Consider the following 18709-nt stretch of genomic DNA (forward strand, 5'->3'; position numbering starts at 1 on the left):
GTGCGATTTCATTTAAAAAATCACCTAGATGATATATTTCTGAAATCAACCGACGTTATATACGTCTCAGCCGTAGGAATCATCTGCACCATTAGCTTTCGCTTATAGAAATATTGGGCTCAGTCGGAAATGCGTGTCAGCTAAAACGACCCTCGGAATTATGTATGAGTGATGGTGGTGGTAAAAAATGCCACTATACTAGTGTCAGTGCCACACTGACCTATGCTGAGAGATCCTATTGCGAGGGAGGGTGCGGATTGAGAAACCTCCTTTCTCATACAGCATATTCCGTGCTCCATCTCAGTCGACACTTCGAAATGCAGTCTGTTTCATTGGGATGGAAAAAAAACTCCAAAACATGACAAAATCATCGGTTTGATGCAACTCGCGAGAGCTAGTTTCGCTGCCCGAGTTCGGTCGGCTTTTCGGCCCAGTTTTCGCTTCCCCCCCCCCCCCCCGGGGGGGGGGAGGTATATTTTGAGCTGCATCTTAGTAGACCTTTCAAGAAGCAGCCTGAGTCACTTGCAAAAAAGTTCTCCAAAACATAATAGAAGGATCGGTTTGATCCGACCCGCGCAAGCCAGTTACGCTGCTCGAGTTCGGTCGCACCCCCCCCCCCCCTCCCGCCCGGGGGTATATTCTGAGCTGCATCTTAGTCGACCTTTCAAGATGCAGTCGCAATCATTTGCATAAAAAATTCTCCAAAACATGGCGAAAGAATCGGTTTAATGCGGCTCGCCGACTCTGAAATCGGTGGCGTGAACACCCCCCCCCCCCTTACCCATAAGGCGAAATTGTCAGTTTTTGAGTTCGGATGGTCTCTAGCCTATTCAGAGGATACAAAAGACTCAAGAAACCATCAAAGAATCTCATAGGCGACCAATAAACCCGGGTGTCAAAACTGCCAATTATACGCCGAATTGGCAACTTTGACCCCCAAAATGGGGGGTAAAACTTCGAGAAAGGGAGAAATGCCCATTGACACTTTTGATCAGTAGGTTAAGACCTACAACATATCAAAACGCCAGCCGATTTAACCGGGCCCACTTTTCCCATAAGACCGGTCCGTCGTCCTTTCCTTGAGGTTGTATCCTTCGGTTTTGTAAAAAATATGTTTTTTATCTCATGCATTCTCAGCCAATTTGATTGTATATTTTAAGGATGATAGAAATCGGCGAGAGCCTTCATTTTTGGAGTCTAAACTCACATTCAGTCGCTTGTCAAGGCGTGCTAATCAGCTTTGGATCAAAACAATTTTTGTGTGCTGGAATAATTCTTACATTGTCTTAGTCCATTCGTATAATTTAACTAGTATTTTTACTTGTCAGTGCAAGCCAAGCCTGGGAAATATCTGAATCGACGAGTTAAGTCGTCCAGTCGAGCTGCCGCTAGACGATTGTTTTGATCATGGTTTTTTGATTCCCCTACAAATAGCGCCTCAAATACTATTTTCAAGACCATGCAGGAGTGTTCTGTTGCCTCCCTAATGAATAGTGATTTTTTCTTTTTAATTTGATGCAAGGAAGTACTTAATTGAAAAACATCATCATATGTATTTCAAAGCCCAGCAGGCAAATTAATCATTTCATGCAAATGTGTTGATCAACCATTAGCGATTGACCTTGTGAATTGGGATTTCACAAATTGGTGAAAATCGATGAAAACTCAATAAAAACTGTGTCTCCAACTCTTCCATTGGCTCTGTGGAGAGGGAGAAACATCACCTTTCAAAAAATATTTGTTATACTGTCTTAATGTCCTATAAAGAGGCTCTCTAGAATAAAAAAATTCAAATTTTTGAGCATTCCTGCCAAGTCTAACCAAAATACAGCAAAATCGTAAAATTTCGACCAAATCGAGAAATGCGGCCTTTCTATGAGCATACATATGGGAGATCCCCGCCTTCCATATGGAACAGAACAGTTCTCTCTCTTCATTTATAATAAAAATAGTTTCAAAGAAGCACAAGCCAATTTTCTGCTAGTTTGCCCTGTCACTCGACAAAATCGATGAAATCGTTGTAATACCAGTTGCCCTTATGTTTCCTGCGTTTCTAGGGACATGTTTGGGAAGACAAAAATTACTTTTATCCAAAAACCAATTAACGCATCTTAAATGCCTACGTAATGTGAGTTTAGACTCCTAAAATGAGGGCCTTAGTCGATTTCAAGTATGCTTTTGAAGTACAATCGAATCGGCAGAAAACAAATGAAAGGGGGGAAAAAAATTCACAAAACTAAAGGTTGCTGCAACCTCAATATTTTGAACAAGGTGGAAAAATGGTGCAGGGTCCACACCATTTCGCGGGGAAAACAAAGCCAAGAAATTCCAAAACTTAAAATTAGAGTCAAAATTAAATTTTTTGAACTCTGATATTTCTATTTATCACAAAAAAAAAAAAACAAAAACATAGAGTAGGCTTTAAAGTAATATCAATGTACAACGTGTTTCTGCAATATTGAGCTTTGATTTTCGATAAATCAGTTTTTTGGCCAACCCTAGTCTAAATCCCCCTCCCTCCTCCGGAGTGATAACTTCCTAAAGAACATTCTCCATGATTTCAGAAGTTTTTATGCATACCCCTGCGCAATGGGTAATTTTCTTGCCACACTTCTTGCTGACAGCAAACTGCCTTGGCAACTCCACCACTGAGGACTGGCTTTTTAGGAAATGTCATACCTTTAAATATTAAGACAGTACAATCTAGAGGAATATTATACGCATAAAAGTTGTCAATAATTGTACATTAAGGACTTAACACTGTGTCTCAACTGGGATGGTCCTCATTCTTACCTTTGATCTTTCTGTCAATTAGGGGCGATTTAACTAATATATCAGTTGGCTTCATTTTTCAATGCTGTCATTGCAGCCCACCAGACTTTCCTATCATAACTGAGCAAGTCTTTTGAATGAGTGTGTATGGCAGTTAGCCGCATACATGGTTTTCCTAGAGAACGGCTTTTCTGATAACTTGTATTCTAAGATATATGTATTGAAAATGTACTTGCTCCTATCAAAATTCTGCGTTTGAAAGCAATTTGAAAAATTTCACCTCGGAAATTCTTGAAAAACCACCTATGTGGATATACGTAGTATATCATGGAGAACATGTCAGTTTGATGAGCAAACGTAACACTGAACTGCTGCATGTAACTGTTGGCAAGTTTTCAGGGGATCCTCCTCTATGATATCGAGGAAAATTAGTTTTTTGGGCAACACCTTGTAGACTACTAATTTTTTCACAAATCAGAAACACAGCTTTCAAAATTCCTGAGAATTTTTAAAGATCACCAAAAAACCCATAGACATTTCTGCAACAAGGATACTAATAAGGAAAACTTTAAAAAAAAGTGTTTTCAGAAATCTATAAGAGAAATTTTAAAATTATGCGGAGTAAACAAAAAGTATGGACGAAATCTTACAATCTTGCTCTATATTGTCTTGTGATTATCGCATATCGCATTATAGTGGGGGCTGAAAGAAATGTCAAAAGACAGTCGCTACTTTAGCTGCGATAAAATTCTAGTCAGGAAGGACGCTTTTGGAGCTCATTTCTGTGCATTAAAGGATAGTTACTTAAGTGGAGTAAGAAAGTTTGACTTTTTTAGGTGCAATTGAGGACCCTGTACGAATTACAACCTATACGCGTATAGGTCTTCGTAGCTCCCACCGGCTTTTCAAATTCTCTGTACCCCGGACCATACCGTGGTACAGGTAGAACATAGTTAGATAACGGCCTCTTTTCCTGAGTTAAGTCAGGCCTCTGGAGCAATGAGTGGAATAACAGCCTATATGTGTGAAGGTCTTTTATGCATCCATAAACCCGTTAATGTTGTTTTCAGTTCGCGAGTATCGCTAACAGTGTCTGCTCGTTCATTTGGCATTAATTTTGCGTGGTTATAATTCTTTTTACTCACCAACTTCAAGGAAAGTGATTTTGGGGCGCAGTAACAGCCCATGAACTGATTTTTTAAATTAAGTTTATTTCTGTGGAAACCGAAAATGTATTACAATGTCAACCTGGCATCCTTCAATAGAAGAGTTGGGTCACCCATAAACAGGGTGCCTGCAAAGCACAGTTGGCGTAGCACATAAAGTACAAAACTTGAAATGCGTTTTTCTCGCAACGCGGTTTCCAGTCATAGGTTGTTATTCGTGCGATGTCGTCAATTTTGGACAGTTGTATTTTTTTTGCTCCTTTACTGAATATTTCCTGAAAATGTTCCTTCACCACATTGCAATAGTTTTGTCATGTATTTCTAATCACATTTGTGCTAGAAATGATGACCTAAGTGATTTTTCTGAGGCACGAAAGTAGTTCTCTGTTAAAACCACATTTATCTGAACTTACAGCTTTCACTACTAAAATGTGTCAGGTGAAATTAATTTTCTTTTACTTTAAGCCAAGCAATCAAGGAGAGTGTGCCTTTCAATTCTGTTTTTCAATTTTACGAATTCATCAATTTTTCACAAAACTGCATTCATTTGAATCCTTTTGTGGTTTTCTCCTAACTGTCATTTCTGTTGTATGTGGTTATTCTAAAGAACTCTCCAATTCTTAATAGTTGGAGTAATTGGAAAAGGAGCTTGTAAATTTTTATCTTTTTGATAGGAACTCATATTACGAGCTCTCGATTCACTAGTGAGTAAGGCTGCCTGGATTTACCTGTATGACATCATGATCCCATCTTAAGGAGCTGGTAGGAGCTGATTGTGAACACAGAAAAGTTTAATGGAGCGCCATTCTTAATTGTTCGCCACTCACTTTGGACTCTTGATTCAGTCCAATTTGTGCTCTGGGTCGTTGTCCTGTTTGAAAATCCACCATCATACGCATTTCAGCCAATTACGTTAATCATATTCTTTAAATCCTCCTTAAACTTTTTGAAAATTGGAACAGTAAGCTACTGTGAAGCTTTCTGTTTTTCTTACTTGCACAAATTAGTCAATAATACTCTCTTTCATTATATTTTGTTAGTCTTACTTTGTGGTATGTAGTTGAAATCTGCTTTTCTGTGCAGATTGAGGAATCTCCCCATGGAAGTGAAATGAAAATCTTACCAGAAATCGACCAGGAACTCGTTATAGTTCATCATGAAATTATCGGTGATTTTCTATATTATTCATCAGATGTAAGTAATATTGTGCACCTGGCTCTCGAACCACCCACAAAGTTTATCAGCATCATCTCTTTCTCTCTCATTTTTTCTCATCAGCTGATATGCAGAGCCACATTAAAAAATAAAAGTATTAAATTGTCCCAAGTTCATATAGTCTCCTCAGTGCAGAGTAGAACTTTGCCAAGACTTGTCTGCAAATTAGTAAAGCTAATGGTACCTCTGTGTTACATGGGACTGGAAGTGACGCAGCAAATTTAAGAGAACGGGTAAAAGAGAGATAGAACAGCATAAATATTATACTGTATTGATTCAAGACTTGCAATGTATTCCAAGACTCATGTGTTGTTAAACTCTTCACTATTCTCAGGGGCCATGTGTTCGAAAATTACGTCCCGTGTGCACGTTCAGGATGCAAGTTGCCACCGCAGCTTAATCTCCTCATTTTGATCTCTAGAATGAGAAAATCTGAGGTGGACTCCCGGATATTGACGGAGAGGCTCCCAAAACAAGATTGCGGCCAAAATGGCTGCTCAAAAATGAAATTTTGGTGAAACGGCACAACACATCGAGTGAGGTGTTGATTCTCATGTTTACTGGGTCTTAGATTAAAAAAAAAACTGTCTAACAGACCCCTCGGCCCACGGAAATGCTCAAAATCGAAGGTGGCGGCCGAATTTGGCTGCTGAGCGGCCAAAATGTCAAATGCGGCGTAAAGAGAGGAAGAAACACTGAATATATGTTTTCGAGGTCGCAAATTCCAAAAGAAAAGTAAAAAAAAAACTATTTCATGCCGAATAGTCCTGATTTGGTCCACGTAAAGGCCAAAGTCGGCCTCCATTTTGGTTAGATCGCTCCTGATACTCCGTGACAATATCAGAATGGGTTGTATGATAATTCTAAACCTACGTATTTTGGGTTGTAAAGTTCAAAAAATTGGTCCACTGAACCACCGAATGCACAGTAATGCCTATAATCCAAGATAGTGCCCAATTTTAACTTTCCTGGGGAGTTAAGCAGATGCTATTTTGCTCGCAATTTGAGTTAGGCCTAAACTATCAACAATAGCTTTAATGGAAATTCGATGGGACCACACAAAAATTCAACTTAGCGGAAAGTTGGTCTCATTTAGTCATTTGACTTGACGTTTGACTGTAATATTTGACTTCTTCTCAACATGTTGCTTTTTAAAGCGCTTGAGTAAGATTAAAACTTGTTGGATTTTTTGGTTTATCCTTGTTAATTTTTTGCTTTAGATTGGACATATCAGGTGTTTTAATCTTGAGGATTGGAAAAATGTCAGTAATTATCAACATCCAGTTGCTATCAAGACTCTAATGCCTAATATCAACGGAAACAGGATTGCCTTCATTGATGACAAGGGTAATGGCTTCATTTTAAATGCGGTACGTAACCAGCATATATGAAAACTAGAGGGCTACGCCCCCTGCCCGCCACTCGGCCCAACCCCCCGAAGGCGCTCCGCGCCATCAATGGGCCGCTTCGCGGCCCTATTCTTACCCTTCTATCAGTGTTTGTTTTATTTTTCCCATAAAAAATTACGATATGAGGTATACTTTAATTTTAAACTTTACTTAAAATTACTTTAAAATTAAAAGGACGCATTTTGGAATGACTGCTTGATGAAATATTGCAGTAAAACAATGAACAATGATAGTCAGGTAATAATTAAGATATCATGAGTCGGGGATCGGAACCCACACCGATTTTAAAGAGGACGCCTTCGACGTCTTAGACGACTCGGCCACCGCTCGACATGCGTCCTATGGGGCGAATCTTGTGTAGATAAGTGTAGAGCTGATGCGCAGGCTACACAGCTACTGCGCAACCTCCTCGACCACTGCGCATCCTCCCGCGCATAGCGGTAGCAGTACCGGAGCAACCTGTAAACTCACTCACTTTTATAACGTGATTTTAAAAAAACCTGGGTCCTTTTTCCAAAATCTGATCACAGCGGGCTCATCTAGGGCCTATCACCTGTCGATTTACGCAAAAACCATGGAAATCGGGCCGGTAGAACGCTCAAACGAACTATGACAAAAAGTGTAAATTTACATTGTTTAAATGGGAGAATTCGCAACTTTACCACGTAATATAAAAAAACCTGGGCCATATTTTGAAAATCTGAAAAGAGTTGGCTTATCTAGAGACAATTGCCTGTCGATAGCCGCAAAAATCATGAAAATTGGCCCGGTAGAACGCTGGAACTAAGCGTTACCAGTTTCGCAAAATTAGGAGGTCTTAGAGCTTATAGTATAGAAGGTACTGGCATTGCAAGGGTAGCCTTGGTTAAAAAGGGCACTTCAATGCCTTTTTAAGGGAGGAGGTGTTTGACCAATCAGAAAAAGGAGAAGAGCTGTAAAAAGTCATGCCAGTTTCAGTGTTCATCCGAAAGCTTCAGTGAATAGGGAACACTTCAGGAAGGAAAGAATTAGATCATTATTCGAGGTGAACATTTAAAAAATCTACCAAGAGGCTCTATTTACTGAAGCCTACTTGAATCTGTGAGTCTGACTAATGTTTGGAATAATCAAAATTCAGGATAGAGAAAGTCTTAAAACCAGTAATATCTTGAAAAACCATCCAACAGAGGCTCACATGTATAGAGACAACCAAATCCCTCGTGCTTTTTAAGAACTTGTTCAGTAATTTTTAATTATTGCATTTTTGTAAAGTGAACGGTGCATTTAGTTCCCAGAAATTTTCCCAAATTTTTATGAATGATGACTAAACGATTAAGTAAGAACGAGTTCAAAGTTGCATATTTTGAGCTCCCCTTCACATGTCCATCGCCAAGAATGCGAAGCTGATGTCCAAGAATGCGCGTCTCGATACAGCTACCATTCCGATCGCGTGTACACTTGACGCGATTTATAGTCTTTACAGCCATGCATTGATAACGGCTCCATATACTTGGATTACAGAAGAGGTAACGTACAATCAAGATCGTGACCGTAACGAGAGAGATATTTTCGGACGCCGTCTTGGCTTTCTCGGCAATGCTTGTTTGGTTGGGAGCTCCATACTTAACTTTGAATTATTAATCGTGATTTAAAGCTGTCCAAAAAAATCTGAGATAATTCCTGCTAACTATGTGCAATCTTTACTTTTCGAAAATAAACGGATCAAAAATTACTGAGCAAGCTCATTGCTACCAATTTTTGGTATGAAGCTTTGCCTTTTTAATGCGCCCATTTTTTGTAAAGTCCCACAAACATTTTCTTCACTGTGATGCCTAGTTGTCATCTTGACAGTCTGCTAACTTTTGAACCAATAAAGGTATTTACAGGCAGTTTATGCCCAAAATTTTCAGAACTCGTGAATTATAATTAATGTACAATTTTTGAACAATTCATCACATTGCCATAAAGATTCTTTCCCGTTTTAGTTTTTCGATTTTTTAAAGGACTTGGTTTACACCTTATGGGACTGTCTGTCACTGGAACTCGTCGATGAATGCTGATCAAAAGTCATCTTTGCGCCAACTTTCTAACAGCCACCGTTTTTGCACCATATGCGGTTGAAGTTTCAATAATTCCTTGAATATTTGAATAAATGAAGTTTGAGCAGCGATCAAGAGTCATAAAAGTCCCTCTCTCCGTCACCATTCGAGAATGGGCTAGCTGTAAATAAAGAAAATAGGAAAACCCCAACGCGTTCAAGTATATTATTCTCAGAAGCCACTACAGCCCTGAGCGGCAGTCTTATATCGGATTCCGTTTGCCTTTTTGTTTTACCATCCAAATTAATATCTCTGTCCTATGTATTCTTTACTTCTCACCAGCTGGAGTTTTCCTTGTTTACAGCTTGCCCGTTCTTGAGTGTCGAAAGCATAAATGATCTTTTTGGTTCTTAATCGCCATGCTGCCTCCATGTATTGAGAAAATTATCGAAACTTCAATAGTGGATTGTGCGTAAACGGTGGTTTGTAGAAAGTTGGCACATAGATGACTTGTGATCAGCATTCAGACACGAGTTTAACTTAATAAGGAAATAGGAAATCGATCATGGCACACAGCCCCATAAAGAGTTTGGGGAGTCCCTTACGCTGCAATAAATTCCAAAACAAGTTTTTTTTATAAAAAAAAAGAAAAAAGAAAAAATGTATGCTTAAACCATTGTTTTGTATGTTAGCCCCCAGACCTGCAGCCCCTCCAGTGGGTATTTTTGAGCGCTTGCAGACAGTCTGGCCCGTTCTGGTTTTGGTTTTTTTTTTTTTTTTTTTTTTTTTTTTTTATTTGCACAAAATATTTAACATTGTACAAGATTACATTTAGACATATTAAATGTCTTTGAAATGCTTAATCTTAACTTAGCTTATCTTAAACTAGCTATTGATTAAGGTTAAACTTAAAGTGTACTGCCTAAAACTAACTGGAGTGTAAAATAGCACATGATTATGTTGAAATAAAAATGTCTTTTCATTGTAACTGGATTACGACGGGCTGACCCGTCCAAAAACCAAGTGTCTCCTGACAAGTCCTTAGAGCAATAGGAGGCGCTCAAAGATTTTAATTATTATGGAAATAATTTTGAAAAACCATGGATTCCAAGCTCATGTGTTTTCCTGCGTTTTAATCTCCTTACGCCATCATCCTTGAACAGCAGTGCAAGCGCTTCTGGATTCGGATGGTTGTGTAAACGATTTTCGTAGGAGATATACATTTTTGTAATGTAATCCTCTACAGAGTCAATGTCGAGATCCGCTCTTATATCCGCATTTCTCTCGTACCATTGTGCTTTAGTGATATTTCTGAGGATTTTCATTTGGATTATTTCTATCTGGTTGAGATTTGTTTTGGCTGCACAGCCCCACAATTGGCAGCCATAACTCCATATGGGTCTCAACATTGACTTGTAGAGTAAAAGTTTTAGTTTAAGGTCTAGCTTAGACCTTCTACCTAGTAGCCAAAACATATTTAGAAATTTTAATTTAATTTGGGCTACTTTTTTTTTTATGTGTTCTTTCCACCTTTTTTTTTTTTTTTTTTTTTTTTTTTTTTTTTTTTTTGCTGACCTTTATTTGTTTATTGGTTACTTGTAAATGTTACAGAGGTTATGTAAAAAACAGACAAAATGAGAAAAGATTATACATAAGAAAAGAAGTACAATAGAGATTAAAAGTTGTGGCTATAAGAAATCAGGTGATCTGTTGGGAAAAGGTCTCACCGGAACTACCAGTAGGTATACCATCGGCGATCTTTCCACCTGAGCTTGGAATCCAGGTGGAGGCCTAAATATTTAGAAACTTTATCTCTAGGAATTTGACTATTTCCCAAATGTAGAGGACGATGATGAAATTTCCTGTTTGTAAAAACAATTTCAACTGATTTTGAAGCATTTATTTTGATTTTGTCTTTAGCTGTCCATTTATCTATTTTATTTAAGTGGATCTGGACATTTTGACGCGCCTCTCTATAGCTCTTGGACGAGTCCATCACGAGTGTATCGTCGGCATAGATTCCCATTTTCCCCTCTCTCCTGGGCTGTGGGATGTCCGTTGTGAAGAGAGAATAGAGGAGAGGAGAGAGACAGGAACCTTATGGAACTCCCGCTCCTATTGGTCTTAAACTTGAGATTGTGTTCTCATATCTTACTCTAAACTGTCTTCCTTCCAAAAATGATGAAAGGAGTTCCACGTGGTTACAGGGTAGCATTTTAAACAGTTTCTCGACGAGGCGCTCGTGCCAGACTCTATCAAACGCTTGCGCTACATCTAAAAATACCGCAACACAAAATTCTCCTTTTTCAAGTGAGTTTTTGATGTATTTAGATACTCGATGCAATTGTTCGATCGTTGAATGTTTGGCCCTAAAGCCAAATTGGGCATCTATGATGAGATGTTTTATTACCAACAATTTCATTCAATCGTTTGATATATAGTTTCTCAAAGAGTTTTCCTATGACTGGCAAAAGCGAAATGGGTCTAAAGGAACTAGGATCTGAGGGAATTTTATCTGGTTTCAGAAGGACAAAGATTTCCGCAATCTTCCATTGTTGCGGAATATATTTGTTTCTGATAACTGCGTTGTAAATGCACACCAATTTCATTATGGCCTTGGATGGCAAATTTTTTAAAATTAATCCTGAAATATTGTCGAAACCCGGGGCTTTTTTGGCTTTTATTTTCCCCAAAATTTCCCTTTTGACTTCTGAGGGGGTAATGGTTTTAATTTTGGTTGGCGGTATTTTCTTGATTTTATGAGACTTCGGTGTGGACACATCTCTCTCCTTTTCGGTTTCATTTTCAGATTCATTTTCAAGGTTCTCGTGAGGTTTAAAAGAATTCTCAAAATGATCTGCAAGGATTTCCGCTTTATCACTATTAGTTTCTGCCCAGGTTCCATCCTTTTTCCTGATCGGGAAACTGAGTTGTTTGGGTCTTTTTAAATATTTGGTTGCTGCCCGTAATGTATAATCTTTGTCTTTTTTATCGGAAAGGGAGAGAAGAAATCTTTCAAATTTATTGTTTAGGAAGGTTTGAGCATGCTTTCTAACTAATTTGTTTAGTCTATTGAAGTGAGCTTTATCCTCTGGATTTTGAGAGACATGGAATTTTCTTTGAATTTTTCTTTTGTAGCGGATCATTTTTAATAGACTTTTTGGAATTTCATAAGGTCTTAAGTTATTGACGGCTATGGGAGTATTGTTTTTTGCACAGAGCTGAATTTGGTTTACTAAGTTTTCTGTTTCTTTGTCTATATCTTCAGGGGAATCTATTTTAGAGCTGTTTGAAATCATACTTTCTAAATCTTGTCTAAATTTTGTCCAATTTGTTTTTTTTGAACAAATGGCTGGGGGTTTATTTATGAGTATTGGATTTAAATGAATGGTTAAACTGATTTTTGCGTGACCTGTTATGGGTGATTGTAAGGTGTCACAAGTTGTTTTGTTTATCAGTTCAATGTTTTTGAAAACAAAGAAATCTATAATGTCCGGTTTATGTTTTTTGTTGTATGGGAAGTTCGTGGGTTTTCCTGGTGAGATAAAGTTACCGTCTATTTTTTTAACTGCTTCAAAAAGGTTTTCCCCTTTTGGATTTGTTATTCTAGACTCCCATATTGGATCTTTGGAATTGAAGTCCCCTCCCAATAAGAAAGACTGTCCCAGCTCCCCGAAAAGGTCAAGGAAATTTTGGGCTGAGATGAGGTTATTTGGTGGGGCATAAATAGATGCTACATTGAAAATTCCAATATCCGTCTGTAGTTGAATGACTACAGTGTGGAATAAATCAGTTTGAATGATTTTAATTAAATTATGTTCTAGATTATTTTTGACTAGAATTGAAGAGCCGCCTCTACGTTTGTTGGAGGGTTGCAGTGCATTATACATTTTATACCCTTCGAAAAATCTCGTGAAGTCACTCCTGGTGAACCATGTTTCTGAAATGAGGGCGATATCCACACCGAAATCTCTCAGCGTCACGTTGAGTTCCTCGGCCTTTGTACGTGTCAGACCTCCGCAGTTCCAGGCTATTAGTGTCAATGCTTCCGCTTTGGCACGCGATTTGAGATTGATAACATCGTCAAAGTCAATGTCACCATTAATTTGATCTGAAAATGATAAATTTTCATTAGAGTTATTTGAAAAAGACATTTATGTTGTTATTACAAAAAGACATAGATAGAAAATACATAGAAAAACAGAGAAAATTAACAAACTAAATAAAACTAAACAAACTAAAATTATTAAACTTTTTTCATTTTCTACTTGATGTTTCTAATTTACTTATTTTACTATTTAAAATTGTAATTTGCTCGTTAAGACTTTCAATCGTTTTTAAGAGCATTTCGATTAATCTTTCTGAAGGTTCAGAGCTGCCTTTTGCGGCTTGAGCAAACGTTTTGTCTAGTTTCTTTGTTGGAGGGTTATTGACGCTAGATTTTTTAACTTGAGGGGGGTTGAATTTTGCTTTTTAAGTTTTAATTGTTTCTTTCTAGTGTTTTGAAGCTCCTTTGCTAGGGGACAACCTCTGTAACTTGCTGGGTGACCTATAATACCGCAGTTTACACATTTTGGGTTGGCAATGGTCCCTTTATACTCACATTCGGGTGAAAAGTGCTTGCCTGCACATTTTACACATCGGGGGTGCTTTTGACAAAAGTTAGCTGTGTGGAAATAGCCACAACAGCGTTTACACTGGGGGATTCTTTTAGGGTTGATTTTAATCGGTTCTATTTTAACTATTGTATGTAGTATGGCTTCAATGTAATAAATTTTATTTGCAGATTCGTTATGTTCCAAATCAAGTTGAAAGATGGGAATTTTTACAAGCTCGTATTTTTTAATTGTTTTTGGAGTTTCTTGAGAATTTTTTTTAGGGTCTTGGTTTTCAGGGATGTTTTTTTTCCTCTAAATTTTCTTGTGTTTTGGTTTTATTTTTAATTTCGACTTTTTTTTTGCATGCAAACAGCTGAAATAATTTTAAAATTTTTATCCTTTAAATCTTGAATGATTTCCTCAGGGTCAAGAGTAGATGGGAGACCTCTGCACATTACTTTAATGTTTCTATTGTTTTTATCTGCATGGGAGTACCATTGTAAGTTATTTTTATTTAGCTCTGCAGTGATGCTTCTGTATGCTGTTTCCGTAAGTGGGTTAATTTTCCACATCTCATTGCTGAGGAAACGGATGACATATTCTTCTTTTTCAGAAGCAGATTTAAGGATTTTTTTAATGTTTTCCATTGAGTTAATTCCTATGACTTTGATAGGGGGAGGGGGTAAAGGTTTAACATTGTTACTTTTAGGGTTGTCCTTGGGAGATTTGTTTTTAGAATTGTTTGTAAAATTATTAATATTATTATTAACAGAAGACTTATCTTTTTTAGAGGAGTCGCCGGCTGTTGTTGTTTTGTTGTTGGTTCCGTTTGATGTTTGGGCTCTAGTTTTCCTGAAGATTTTCCTTCGGCTCCTGTATTCCGGGTCTGAGATGTCATCTTCGGAGGTTGAGGAGACAGATATCGGTTTTGAACGTTTCTTCTTTGGATTTTTCTTGTAGTCGACTGTGATCCATCCTGTTTCCTCCTTGATTATTTTTTCTTCTGAGTCTAAGCTTGAGGAGTTTTCCTCTTCAAAGGACATCTCTTCATCTTCATTTGATTTTTCAGCCAAGATGTCAAATTTTCCAGAGGAGTTTTGAATTACCTCATTTGTTTGACATTTGCTGACACTAGGTTTATTTAAATGAGAGGTTTTGGTTCTTTTTTTGGCTAGAGTCCCTTTATACCCAGAGTTACGACAACTCGATTATCAGCTGACTGGCAGCCGTCCTTGGCTGGCCATGGAAGCCGAAACGAGTGCACCCAAACGAACGATATTGAGGGATAAGGATCAGGAATCCTGCGATGTCTGTCACACAAAAACAACAACATCAACAAAGTGATCAATTAAAAAGAAAATGAGATTGGTTTGTGAATAATTTCTTAATCTATTTTCATTTTGGACCTATGGAAATAACAATTTACTCTTGATAAACCACAATTAGGTAATATTTTCATTATTCTTGTTCACATTCGAGGTACCGCCATCTTGATGCACTCGTTTCGGCCTCCATGAGCGAGAACCAATCAGAGTTGGATTTTTTTTTAGGCCACTTTCAGCTCAATCCTGGCCCAACCAAAAGTGAGTTGTCGTAACTCTGGGTATAAAGGGACTCTATTTTTGGCTGGGATGATTGTAAGTTGGTTTTCAACCGCACTTAAACGTTTGGTGAGTCCATCAATAGTTTTTTTATAATTGTCGTTTTCAGATTTTAACTTTTCGAAAACATTGACAACATGGGCTGCGGAGGATTTTAGCAACATAACACTGCCTCTAGATTTATCATCTGTGGCTTGGATTGGATTTTTGCATGCTTGTCTCAGATTAGCAATTAAAGAGACAGCAGAGGTTTGAAAGTGTGGGTTTTCTGAAGTTGGAAATACCTCATCATTTGTTTTTTGTTCCTGTCGTTTGTTTTCTACAGAAAGGTGTGGTTGTTGTTTAGTCTGAATTCCAGGCTTTATCACCTGATCACACATGTTGCCACTCTGAGTGTGGCAACAAATTGCACAGAAACTTAGGGCATAATGCCCATTAAAAGCACTAATTGTTCAACACTGTGAGATTGAGCTGAGAGAGGTTTATCAGATGGACAAAATCAGATAAGAGAGCGCTAACTGATAGAGGTCCGCACTGCACTGAGGTCTGATTGTGACTGTGGGCCCGTTCTGGTGCAAGGAAGATTTATAACTTATTCTATGGATGCTGCTACCACAGCGTAAGTGTTACCAATGAACCTCTTTTGGGGACTAAGAGAATCTGGTTTATTCCCCTTCAATCTTGTAGCTACATTTCTTTCCCAGTTGTGTCCATTTAGGCACTCCTCAATTATTATTTATTTCGGATTGGAAATTCCCAAAAATCGAGGGTTGAAGTGCACATGTTCATATTGAGCTTCATGAATTGGGGAAGGGGTCTTGTTAAGAGTTAATCTGTATGCTCAGACCAGGATAGAATAGAAATTCACGTGATTTAATAACAATAATATAATAATTATCCTCAAATTGCCTAAATGGGACTCTAATTGACTAATTTGACCCTAATGTCAAACACGAGAAATTGAAACTGGATGGAATCAATTTGTCGCTTCAAAACAAGCGAAAATTGATTTGTAGCTCCTTGCAATAACCTGGCAAAAAATAACACTGAATGAGGCCATAAGAGTGAACTCACTAATCTAAAACTCCATATTTCTAAGACATAACAGCAATATGGCTTCAGGCCAGAACTGAATGGAATGGAAGAATGTTGAGTTCTCAGGATTTCATTATATTGGAAGACATCCCATTCTCAGAATCCCACCTCAATTCTTTCTCATCTCTATTCCAGATGACTGACACCGTCCTTGCAATTCCATCTGTTTCATCAGGCAGCACCAAAATTTTGTGGGATAACTTTAGGCAAGAAGTCGGAGAAATTTTCATCATTGGTGATTCCAACTCGATATCCACTTATGTTTATGTTAAGGACACCATAAATGGTATATTTTTAATGTATTACCTCTGTTTCTTCATATCTTTTTAACCCTATTACTTTCACATATGTTAGGAAGTAAAATGAGCAGAATCTGATCCGTAGAAAAAACGACTGAATTGTTCTGACTGAAAAGTAAATCTGCTTTCACTCCGTTTGGTAATATGCCCAAGTCAATTTCAGTGTATAATCCATTTTAATACATAATCATTGAGACATTGTGTAAAGACCAAATACAGGGTGGGCAAGAAGTGTCGACACTTGTATCTCATGAAGGGTTGCACATGTTGACATGCCGTTTCGACGAAACTTCCTCCAATAAAAGTGGGCAAATTTTTTGAGGGGGGTCGTAACCGCCCTATGGGGGCGGGGATAACTTTTGAATCTCGAACAGAAACCCGCATCTTGTGATACCTCATTTGTAAAATCATTAGAAAAGAAAATGCTTGGCGCAAACTGCAAGACCATATCTATCACCGTTCCAAAATGACCGCTGGTTAAAATTCAAAATGGTGGCAAAATAAAGTCTCAATTGCTCATGGATTGATGTAGATAAAACTGTATAAAGGGTTTTTTTGGCACAAAGAAGCAAGCCTGACATCAGGATTTAAAAGAATAGCACTTTATCCAAGATGGTGGGCTTTATAATGGCGGAAAGGCAGAATTTTTCAATATTTTTGAATTCTGATGTTAGATTCGTTTTTCTCGTGTCTAAAGACCCCCACATTCCCAAACTCATCTGGATCAACTGGTGCACAACCGAGATAGCACTTTTCCGATTTCGACTTTTCCCTTGACATTTTGACTTGGAGGCTGTCATCAAAATAATGCAATTTTTTTAAATTCCGATGTCTGTTTATCTTTGTGTCAAAAATCCCTGCATACCAAGTTTGATAAAAATTGGCCCATGAATAACGGAGATATCATTTTGCTGCTATTATTAACTTCAACCAGCAGTCATTTTGGAATGGTGACAGACAGCAACTTGCGTTTTGCGCCAAAAAGGTGGTTATTCAAAATCGGCGATTCTGCCCCCCCCCCCCCCCCCCGTAGATTTTGCCCAGAGTTGGATATGTTGTTTCTTATCACAAGCCGCGCCTTTTTCCAGCATTAGCAAGTTCACCCAAAATTTTTCCTGCGCGCTATAGCGTTGCCAAGTTGAAACCGTGAAAATTCCATAAGTGACATTAAAATTAAGCTATGAAGTCGCGGTTCGAACGAAAATTCTCTAAAAATTGCGCACTCTAAAGATATTTTCATACTTTTGATGTCCTATTAATTTTAACATGCACTGTTGCCAATTTTTTTATTTTATATGCATCCTTTTTTACAAGTCCGCAATTGTCAAAAAAGGGCTCTGTTTTGATTTGAATAAAAAGTTGTGGAATCGATGGTTCCTTTGATTCCGCATCCATCCATACATTATACCTCGCATGGACATTTTTTGCTCACAAGATATGGCCATTTTTGTGAACACCTTTTTGGAGTGACGTTGCTTGTTGAGCCCAGGCAGATAGACATTTTAGCCTACAAAAACATCGGGTAGCCTTAATTCCATGGTTTCCAATGTAACTTTTGACGCTGCATTCGAACTCTAACTGTTCATCAAGGAATTGTTGCCCGAAAGTTGCCATTTGGCAAAAATGGCTTCAAATCGGCTTTTTTTGCGAATTATGGCCTGTGACTTTCCAGGGGTTGATCTGACGACAAAATTGGTTATTTCCAAAGTTAAAACTCACTAAATTTTCAACAAACTGGATGCGATGTTTTCTGGATGCAAAATAAAACGCGCGACCAGTGGAAAACTGAAAAATAGTACCAAAATCGATGCTTTTGGCGGTTTTGGTTCTGCGTATTTCTTGTTTCCCGACTCAGGAATTGATTCTTAGGACAAATTTAATTACACAGAGTGTAACGAGGAACTGTTGCATTGTTACATACATACATAAGAGCCGCTTTAACAGCAATCTTTCGCGGTCTGCAACGCCTAACCGCCATAGTGCCCTGTTTTCCCACAGGTCCTCAGGAAGTTGGCGAGCTCCCTCATTCCGTTTAAAGTCCCTTACTGCCCTTCTCTGGGCTTCCTCTTCTCTTAAGCATTGTTACTTTTCTTGATTCATCTTCTCATTCTGATGAGATGAATCAAGAAAAGTAACAATGCCTAATTGTTAAAATTACAAAAAAAGGCTATAGTTCCTTATTGCAAAATGAAGAATCCGGGGAAGCTCATTTTGCAATTAGGAACTATAAATTGTTTTAGCACTGACTGCATAGGGAAGACGACCCTGGTGTCACTATTACACACTGGAGAGTTAACCCCAACAGAGAAAACACTCCTTCCTCCCATCATACCAGGAAGGGGGAGGTGCATTGTCCCTGCAGAAAGATATATTCTAACAAAAATATGGATACCTACCGACTTGCTAATATTTCGAGATTGGTGGCAAATATTAACATGCAATTTGGACGGGAGGGTTTATAGATTCGATTGACATGAATCGATCGAAAAATGAAAGCGTGAATCGATCGACAAATTTTTGAAAAACCGGTGTCATG

The 18709-nt window shown here is 38.1% G+C and overlaps 2 protein-coding genes across 3 annotated transcripts in view; one reads left to right on the top strand and one right to left on the bottom strand.

Annotated features, from left to right (window-relative positions):
* The window catches only part of Oseg6 (intraflagellar transport protein Oseg6), a 142887-nt gene that overhangs the window by 54786 nt on the left and 69392 nt on the right, over positions 1-18709 (top strand). For both annotated transcript variants that reach the window (XM_072306455.1, XM_072306456.1), the window contains 3 exons: positions 5022-5132; positions 6374-6523; positions 16010-16160. In XM_072306455.1, coding sequence (XP_072162556.1) covers positions 5022-5132; positions 6374-6523; positions 16010-16160 — 412 coding nt within the window. The remainder of the gene's footprint in view (positions 1-5021; positions 5133-6373; positions 6524-16009; positions 16161-18709) is intronic.
* LOC140226055 (uncharacterized) lies at positions 13520-15086 on the bottom strand. Its single transcript, XM_072306487.1, has 2 exons — positions 15064-15086; positions 13520-14309 (listed from the first exon to the last, which is right to left on the bottom strand). Exons 1-2 carry the CDS (start codon positions 15069-15071, stop codon positions 13520-13522), a joined length of 798 nt encoding a protein of 265 aa, XP_072162588.1. The 5' UTR covers positions 15072-15086.

Source organism: Bemisia tabaci, chromosome 1 (genome assembly GCF_918797505.1).
Source record: "Bemisia tabaci chromosome 1, PGI_BMITA_v3".
NCBI classification, from domain to species: domain Eukaryota; kingdom Metazoa; phylum Arthropoda; class Insecta; order Hemiptera; family Aleyrodidae; genus Bemisia; species Bemisia tabaci.